Consider the following 10,029-nt stretch of genomic DNA (forward strand, 5'->3'; position numbering starts at 1 on the left):
CAAACTTGTCGGAAAATGGGAAGGTGATAGATATCACGCTGGGGCCTAGTGCTATGTGGACGTATGCGGTAAAGAAAATAACCATGTCAAAGAAGCAATTGGTGCCGCTCTTGTTGATCCCAAAAGCTGAGAATCTGGAGTATATGGTAAATCTACTGAAAGAAGGGTAATTGAAGACTGTGATTGACTCGAAGCACCCTCTGAGCAAAGCGGAAGATGCTTGGGCCAAAAGTATCGATGGTCATGCTACTGGGAAGATCATTGTCGAGCCGTGATAGCATTTTGACCGTCTTCGACTGTCTGTGATACTAAAAGTGTTTCTTCCGTTTTACATTAGTTTCTTTTTTGAAGTTATTTTCACATTACTCTCTTTTGTTTATATACACCTGACTGGATCCACAGTTATAAAACCAAATGAAAAAGTGAATGAAATAGTGAGTACTGTAGTAAGTATTGTTTTCACGCATCGAACTAAGAGTCAGGCGAGATCGCTAAGATTTGTTAACGCCATCTTCAACCACAAACGTCATTATCAGCTCCGGCGCGGCGACCAATATGTCCATGGGCTTGGCTTTTGCCACTAGATTTATTCTCTCCGTAGACTAGTGTTTTGCAGATTTATGTCTTTCAAATATGACATTGAGCACTTTTCTACAATATATATTTTTAAAAAANCGGATAGAAATGAACGGACACTTGATTAGCATTGCACAATCGATAAACCGATATAAGGTTTTTAGCAATATTAGGAACATATAAAACATCTGTAAGAGCAAGTGAGAGAGATGGGGTAGGGAGTAAAGCGGAACCGGTATGTGTGATCGGAAGACCAGACCCATCTGCAATGGTGACCTCTTCACCTCCAGTATACGGTTGATGAAGCGAGAGATTTGCAAGATCAGATGTGATGTGGTGTGTAGCACCAGAATCACAAATCCAAGGGTTGTGCAATGACACGGCTGCAACGTTGGCTCGCGGCTGCCATGGTGTGTAGCCACCGCTCGAAGGAGAGTAGCCACGACCCGAAGCTTGAAGTTGTGAACACCGCCATGCACTGTGACCAAACACACCACAGATCTGGCAACGACCCTGATATCCACGGCCACTAGAGTCACGTGAACCGGTGTTTGAGGAGTTCCACTGTCCACGAGAATCACCACGATGTTGTTGACGAGAGTTGGAGTTGTTATGACCACCTTTGTTCTTATAGGCCACCACATTTGCAGTAACCGGAACAGGGGAAGACGCATTAGCAAGTGATTGAAGCTTCAGTTCAAAGTTGATCAGCTTCTCATGGATCTCTGTCANTATGCTGTAGTCCATTGTGCAAACGGGATACCGTTTTCGACATTCGAACCAAACTTGTCGGAAAATGGGAAGGTGATAGATATCACGCTGGGGCCTAGTGCTATGTGGACGTATGCGGTAAAGAAAATAACCATGTCAAAGAAGCAATTGGTGCCGCTCTTGTTGATCCCAAAAGCTGAGAATCTGGAGTATATGGTCAATCTACTGAAAGAAGGGTAATTGAAGACTGTGATTGACTCGAAGCACCCTCTGAGCAAAGCGGAAGATGCTTGGGCCAAAAGTATCGATGGTCATGCTACTGGGAAGATCATTGTCGAGCCGTGATAGCATTTTGACCGTCTTCGACTGTCTGTGATACTAAAAGTGTTTCTTCCGTTTTACATTAGTTTCTTTTTTGAAGTTATTTTCACATTACTCTCTTTTGTTTATATACACCTGACTGGATCCACAGTTATAAAACCAAATGAAAAAGTGAATGAAATAGTGAGTACTGTAGTAAGTATTGTTTTCACGCATCGAACTAAGAGTCAGGCGAGATCGCTAAGATTTGTTAACGCCATCTTCAACCACAAACGTCATTATCAGCTCCGGCGCGGCGACCAATATGTCCATGGGCTTGGCTTTTGCCACTAGATTTATTCTCTCCGTAGACTAGTGTTTTGCAGATTTATGTCTTTCAAATATGACATTGAGCACTTTTCTACAATATATATTTTTAAAAAATATAGAAATAAAACACTAAATACATCACACCCTAATATATGTGAAAAGAAAATTTTTACGTGAACAAAGAAAACACCATAATATACATGAAAAAAAAAAAAAAAAAAGCAGAACATAGCAAATTGGTTCAAGCGTGAAGGTTAACACAACATTCAACGGGGATGTAAATCAGTTATCGAAGCATCACCAACAGACGCTAGAACAGACTTGCTAGTCGTAGATTGATTTGAATCAACCGTCTCTTTTTTGGGTCCAGTCTGAACGAAAAACCCTGGTTGCTGAGGCACTGGTAATATCACAGTATTACTAGTAAGCATCGCGTAGATGGTTGACGAGGTCGGACGCTCTACAGGATCTTCTTGAACACATAAAAGACCGATGTGAATGCATCGAACCACTTCACTCTTCTGGTAATCATCTGCAATAACTGGATCCACGAGATCTAGTGCTGTTCCGTTATTCCAAAGCCTCCACGCCTAAATTATCAAGTAGTCTATCAGTTCTTGCAACCATTGTTCACTGTAAAATGTAAGTATAAAAATTTATCGTTTTTAGACATACATATGTGACCAAGTTATGTGCGATGTCAGTCTCGTCGAAGCTTCTATTCTTCCTACCGCTTATAAGTTCAAGAACTAACACTCCGAAGCTATAGACATCAGATTTCATTGAGAACTTGCCATGCATCGCATACTCAGGAGACATGTAACCGCTAGAATCGGTGAAAAACTTTAGATGTTTGGAAAAATAATGTTCACACAAACTTTTACTCATGAAAAGTTACATGGGAATTAGACTTACTAGGTACCAACTATCCTGCTTGTGTTCTCTTGGGTTTGGTCCATTCCAAAGATCCTTGCCATTCCAAAATCAGCAATTTTCGGATTCATATCCGCATCCAGGAGAATGTTACTCGCTTTGAGATCACGGTGTATGATAGTGAGCCGTGAATCTTGATGAAGATATAGAATCCCCCGAGCAATTCCTCCAATGATCTTGTGTCGTCGAGCCCAGTCCAGCTGACCTTGTTTTGTAGGGTCTGTGCATATACACGAATTATAGTTGGCTCTAAAGATTTGAAACCCCAATTTTTAAGGTTGACTAACTTGAATCATTGAAACAAAATTATCAATGTAACTGACCAAAGAGGAAGTAATCAAGGCTTTTGTTGGGCACATACTCGTAGACCAATATCCTTTCTTCTCGCTCTAGAGAAAATCCCAACAGCCTAACCAAATTTCTGTGTTGAAGTTTCGCAACAACAACAACCTCGTTCTTGAACTCTGTTTCACCTTGCCTCGAAGTTTTTGACAACCTCTTCACCGCAACTTCAGTCCCATTAGTTAATATACCCTATCCATCACCATCATCTCGTTATCGTTTACATGGAATTTCAATTAGAAAAAGTACACAGCCTTGCACTTATTTTTCGTTAAAAAATAAAAAAAAACTATTTTATTAACAGTTGTTACTTATGGCTGTAAAGACTTTAACTTTAAAATTTTAGCTATAGAGAATTTGGTTGTAGATGTTTTGACTGTAAAAACTTTGACTGTTAAAATTTGATTGGTAACAAACACTTTTAAATTTTTTATAAATTATTTTTACACATTAATTATTCTTATTTTTTTCTCCTTCTTTTAAGATTCATTTTAATAATAATTATTTTTATTTTCATTATCATCATTTTAATATATTTTAATAATAAAAGTAACAGTTTCAGTTTTAAAAGTATTTGTTACCAATCAAAATTTAACAGTTAAAGTTTCTACAGTCAAAACATTTACAGCCAAATTCTCTACAACTAAAATTTTAAAGTTAAAGTCTTTACAGCCATAAGTAATAGCCATTACCAATCGGGGCCTAAGGGTGAAGTTGAATAAAATAGTAATTTAAGGGATTATATTTTTAGAAATCCTTTTTTAAAAAATAAAAAAAATAGCAGTATATATATACCTTATACACCTGACCAAAACCACCTTGACCAATCTTATTACTGTGTGAATAATCATTTGTTGCAGCTCGAATTGTTCTATAATCAAGTTGCAGCGAATCTATAGTTGTCATATCATCCCCTAATGCAAAATAAAAGTCTTAGCAATCAGAAAAAAAAAAGAAAAAAAGAAAAAAAGAAGCTAATCGATGACATTAATAAATCTGTTAGCTGAATCTTTACCATCAAACGTGGGTGCAGTGTCATAAGCCTTCTTCTTTGCCCTCTTTGTAAAGAAACAACAACCAGCAATGAAAAGCAGAACAGCCACTACGACAGATACAATAATGGCTACTATTAACAAAGTTGAATTCCCACGTTTCCCTGCGTTCCAAACGAACCAAAGTTTTTAATATTTCTATATTAGTATTGTTAATTCTGAAAGATGAAAAAACCCAAAGCTCTCACCAGGCTGTGAAGGAGAAGGAGAAGGAGGAGGAGGAGGATGAGCTGACACCGGAGGAATAGAAACCGATGGTTGTGTTGGTGGTTGCGATAGTGGTGGCAATGGTGGTGTTGTAATCGCGGATTCGTTGTAAAAAGAGTAAAGCTCGTATCTTGAATTACAGCTCGGCACAATAAGTCTTCCTCCGATATATGTAAAGGGTAACTGATTGATGCTAAATTGCAGACAATTAAAACACTCTTGTCTCGTCAGATCAGGAGTGCACTGAACTAGTACGTACAAAATCTGGAACGCAGTAAAATGGCCTTTCCTCGCATCAAATTTTCTTGGGCTGGCCACGGCTTCGTTGGCGGCTTCGTTCATCGTGGACAAAATCGTTTCTCTGAATCGGTCTTGTTCGTTTGTGGCAATAACTTTTCCGTTAGTTTGGGTATAGTCTCCATCGGTCCTAAGAGTCGAAAGAATATTCAGGTGAGAATATCTAAGCACACACTCATCGTAATAGAGCACGACCTCTTTCACATTGGGACACATAGTTAAGGATTCTTTGACTGAAAAGGCAACGCAGCTTCTGCAAACTTCCGGGGAGACGTCTCCGCGGCAAAGGAAAAGTCCCGTGACCCTGTCCGGGGCTTGTCCCGCCGTGGCATTTTGGAATCCGGTAGAGTATGAAGCGTTGCGTGAAGAGAGGGAAGACAAAAGGGTTTTGAGATTGGTGAAGTAAGTGCTTTTATATGAATACGTTGGCGTTGCCGTTGCCGTTGCCGTTGCCGTTGTTGTGTTAGGACAGTTGTGGTATATGTAAGTATGATCTTGAGCAGAGGCTCTCAATCTAGTGATGAAGGAAAAAAGGAAAAAAAGATAAATGAAAGAGGCGCACGAAGTCATGCTTTCGTATACACGTAACTTCTCCCCTATTTCTGTTTCACGCTGTGGAGCTCCCATTTATAAAGTGGAATAAGGGATGGTTTTGCCCCTTTGAAAAGTCCATCAAAATCAAAGTAGTTTTTGTTTTTTTCTTAACAATCAATAGGTAAATAAACAATATTGGGTACCATAATTAAAAATGTACATATATATTATAAAAAAACGTGAAATTAAAAATTTAACCAATTTCCAATTTTTTATTATTATACAACATTTGTAAAGTAATTTGAAATTAAAAATTTAACCAATTTCAATATCTTATTATACACTTACTTTACACTCAATATTTGTAAAAAATTCTATAGTTTTATAAATTTTATATATTATATGATGATTCAAAGGAACTAAAAAATATCAAATAAAAATGATAGTAGAATCATAATTTTAAATCTTAACAAACTCTTCTAAAAATCTATATTTTAAATTGTGAAACCTTATATGGATAATTTCGAGAATCTATACTATGAAAGTTGCTCAACTCTCTCCACATGAGTGACACCTCAGCAGTGGAGAGAGGTACACCTGTCAACCCAAATTAAAAACAAACATATTTAAAATTAAAGAGGAATTTGAAATATTTTCCATATCTTTTATTCTTTTTCATATTACAAATAATTTCAATATTTATATAAGAAATCTAGATAGGCTTAGTACATGTTGATGTATTCTTTAAGTAAGTAGATGCATCACCAAAAGATAAAAATGTATCGAGAGTAAAACCAAAGATTTGCTTCGTCCTCTTAGGGTAAACCATGAAAATATAAACATATGGTTTAAGCGTTAGACTTTGAGTGACATCTCAGTAATGGAGAGAGTGTCATCTGTCAATCCAAATAAAAACACCTAAATTAAAAAACAAACATATTTAAAATTAAAAAGAAATTTGAAACATCTTCCATATCTTTTATTATTTTTCATATCACAAATAATTTTAATATTTATATAAGAAATCTAGAGAGGCTTAGAACATGTTGATGTATTCTTTATGTACGTAGATGCATCACCAAAAGATAAAAATATATCAAGATTAAAACCAAAGATTTGCTTTGTCCTCTTAGGATAAACCATGAATATATAAACATATGGTTTAATCGTTAGAATTTTCTCAACAATTTGAAGGGCTGCGACAGTGATTGGGAATTTGGTTAATATTGTAGAAAAATTCATGAAAGTGTGTCCTTAGAGAAATAAAATTTAATATATGAAAAAGATCGGATTTTTGTTTACTATCAAATGAAAGATAGTTAAATCAATGATATAATGTTGGTTGAGAAAAATACAGAGAGCAAAGGAGAAGGAAATTAAATTAGATTTAAGAGTTATATTCAAGAAATTGAATAGCTAACAGGAAGAGAAGTTGTCTATCTTAATTATAACCATTAAAGAGTTAACTAAGCTGCATGAAAATCTTTTTGATAAAAAAGAATTTGAGAGTCTCATGGTATATAGTTGAGAAGCTTAAATACAAATACAATATCTAAAAACCTAAGTTTTAGACAAGAATCTTTAGATAAGAATTGTAGGATGTTTAAATGTTTTTGTCTACCAATCAAATGTGCAAATGCCAAATGGTATGATTATTGTACTTTCTAAAAAAATATGCTAATAGTTTTCGTCTACAAAAATTACTTAAGCTTCAAACAAAATTTAGTATTCTTTGCCTCCTCACAAAAAATCTAAGTTTTGTTTGTTAATATATAATTTTTATTTTTTTAATTGTGAAAATATAAGAAAGCAAAGAAGGTATTGCAATAAATGTTTATATATATATAAACAAACTCGCATGTAGGCGGGTACTCATCTAGTTAATTGTAAAGATTGTTTGGATACACTTATATAAGTATTTTCATTTTTTACATTTCTCCTTAATAACCTTATTTATAATATGTGATATATCAAGATTTTTAAGATTTTTGGCCATGATATATGTCTTATTTAATTTTTTTTTTTTTGATATTTTTAGAGTATTTTAGTGTCAATGCAGGTTCATGTGAGATTTGGGATCAATTCGAGTGTTTTAGAGCAATTTAGACAAGATTTATGCACAAGTTTTGAATTTGCTCCAGAAATTTCAGCTATTTGCAATTAAGCCCCATATCGTGTTTTTAGACTATATATAGGATTTTAAGTTCATTGTTTAGATCTAAACTTTATTTGGAGAGAGATTTTGTAGCGAGCTTGAAGAGATTAATCATAAACTCTTTCATAGAAGATTTAAAACTCTTTTACTCATATTAATTTCCATTTGCAATTCTGAATTACCTGAGAAATTCTCTAAGTCTATCTCTGTGACACTCCAGTTTGTGGAAGAGTTTTAAAAAATTGATTTGGCCATTTATGTCACCAAAATGCACTTATCTTTTCGGTTAAGGATCCTAAGAGAACTCTAGAGTTAAGCGTGCTTGAGCTGGAGTAGTTTCAAGACAGATGACCTTCCGGGAAGTGATTGTCGAATATGTGCAAGTGAGGAAAGCCCACTAAGCAAGGTAGGCCCATGGACCGGGAGTAGACATTGGCCCACTAAGCAAGGTGACGGTTGGGGCGTTACAAGTGGGATCAGAGTCGAATCCAGACGAGTGTGGAGTTGAGTGGACTCATACCCTCGGGGGTGATGGTCTTGGTGTGCAACGAGAACGTTGCGATCTGTTAGTGAGAGTGAACTGTGACATCCCAGTTTGCAGAGAGTTTTAAAAGAATTGATTTGGCCACCTATGTCACCAAAGTGCACTTATCTTTTCGGCCAAAGATCCTAAGAGAACTCCAGAGTTAAGTGTGCTTAATCTAGAGTAGTTTCAGAATAGGTGACCTTCCGGGAAGTGATTGTCGGAACTGTGCGAGTGAGGACAAAACACAGGGAAATATCATGTGGTGATTTGTAGGGACGGTAAACAAGTCTTTAAAGCCTCCCAGACGTAGCAAACCGACCGTCAAATATGGTTGGGCTCACGGGTTGGGTGTAAACGTGGGGTCCAGTAATCAAGGTTGGCCCATGGACCGGGAGTGGACATGAGTCCACTAAGCAAGGTGACGGTCGGGACGTTACAATCTGAAACAACCCGACCCTTTTTTATAATAATAATATATAATTAAGCATCACATACTACTTAATTAAACCAACTGAACCACAATTCAATAATAAACCAACAACAACCAATATGCACAGCGGAAACATACCAACAATACATAACCAACATATCATCTATACAATCACATTCCTAACAATTCTATCCAACAACCTAGCATAACTCTATCCAAGGTTCCAACATCAATAACATATCCATAACACATTATCCGAGATCCTAGATCATCCTCCTCCTCATCACCATGATTCCACGTCACATACCTGCACACCATAAACAACAATTGAGATGCGTAAGTATTATCACAAATACTTAGTGAGAAACCAATGTTTAACAATTAACAACCAAACACAAACAAACTAGGAAAAAACAAGCATCAGCCGCTGCTGAAAAGATTGGTGTCGACCGACACTACCTCAGTGTCGATCAACACTCCTCCTTGGTGTCGACCGACACCTACCTGGTGTCGATCGACACCGACTCTGCAACTTGTTCTACACGAAGCCGAAAGTCGAAGAACCGCTTCCCAAATTCTCCAAATCATCCGAAACTCTCCCAAAACTCTTGGAAACTCATGGAAAACAACAACCACCTACAAGCATACAAGAAAACACCACAAAACACAACCAATCAAGCAAAACAAAGGATGCTCAAGCTTAGATCAGCCCTGGTCATGCACTCACCTCTTTTGCAGGAAGTTCTGACCCAAACAACTACGAATCCAACCCTTAGAAGCCTTCTCCTTTGTTCTTAGCACAAGATCTTCACTCCACAGCAACAGATTTCTCAAACAAGCCAAGGATCTCCCCCAAAAGCCACCAAACTCTCAAGTGCTCCTCTCTCTCTTTTTCTCTCTAAAAGCGGCGACCAACAACCCAACTCACGACCCTAGGTTGATTTTTCCATTAAATACTCGGGTTATAAGGTTTCCTTAAACTAAACCAACCCAAAATGACAATTAAAACGAATTTGTCGAACCAAAAATTGTTGGTGTCGACCGACACCACCCTTGGTGTCGATCGACACCCATCCCAAAAACCCATTTATTGGTTTGCGGATGTTACACAATTTTTCCTTTTATTGAAGACACTCTTGTTACTATTGTTTTTTTTTTTTTAATACAATTTATTTGGTTTAGCTTAATTTTATATATATTAATCTATTGTGTAAATTTTAGTCCTTGTGAAATTTGATCCCTCAATACTATAATGATATATTAATTTAGGAGAGTAGATCTATGGTAAATTTGAGCATATTAATATGACTCAACCATTTGTCTAAAAGTTTTAGCCCATGTGGGATGTTAAATACATAATATTTTTTTTCATTGCTTGAGTAATACATGTCTATTTTTCAATACTAGAATCATGACAAATGCAAAAAAAAAAAATTCTAGAGTTTTATTAATTTAATGTATTATATGATGATTCAAAGGAAGTAAAAAATATCAAATAAAAATGATAATAGAATCTTAATTTTGAATCTTAACAAAAGTTTCTAAATACCTATATTTTCAATTGTGAAACATTTTATGGATATTTCAGATTTTATAATGTAAAATAAAAATCTTATAGTTGTGTTTGGTTAATTAT

At 36.1% G+C, this 10,029-nt stretch overlaps 2 protein-coding genes across 2 annotated transcripts; both read right to left on the reverse strand.

Annotated features, from left to right (window-relative positions):
- On the reverse strand, nucleotides 667-1,323 carry LOC104733287. Its single transcript, XM_010452874.1, has one exon. The coding sequence runs from the start codon at nucleotides 1,321-1,323 to the stop codon at nucleotides 667-669; it is 657 nt and encodes a 218-aa protein (XP_010451176.1).
- On the reverse strand, nucleotides 1,997-5,337 carry LOC104730783 (cysteine-rich receptor-like protein kinase 7). The gene is made up of 7 exons (XM_010449999.1): nucleotides 4,433-5,337; nucleotides 4,208-4,348; nucleotides 3,988-4,106; nucleotides 3,174-3,384; nucleotides 2,833-3,070; nucleotides 2,593-2,743; nucleotides 1,997-2,507 (listed from the first exon to the last, which is right to left on the reverse strand). Exons 1-7 carry the CDS (start codon nucleotides 5,316-5,318, stop codon nucleotides 2,184-2,186), a joined length of 2,070 nt encoding a protein of 689 aa, XP_010448301.1. The 5' UTR covers nucleotides 5,319-5,337; the 3' UTR covers nucleotides 1,997-2,183.

Source organism: Camelina sativa, chromosome 12 (assembly GCF_000633955.1).
Source record: "Camelina sativa cultivar DH55 chromosome 12, Cs, whole genome shotgun sequence".
NCBI classification, from domain to species: domain Eukaryota; kingdom Viridiplantae; phylum Streptophyta; class Magnoliopsida; order Brassicales; family Brassicaceae; genus Camelina; species Camelina sativa.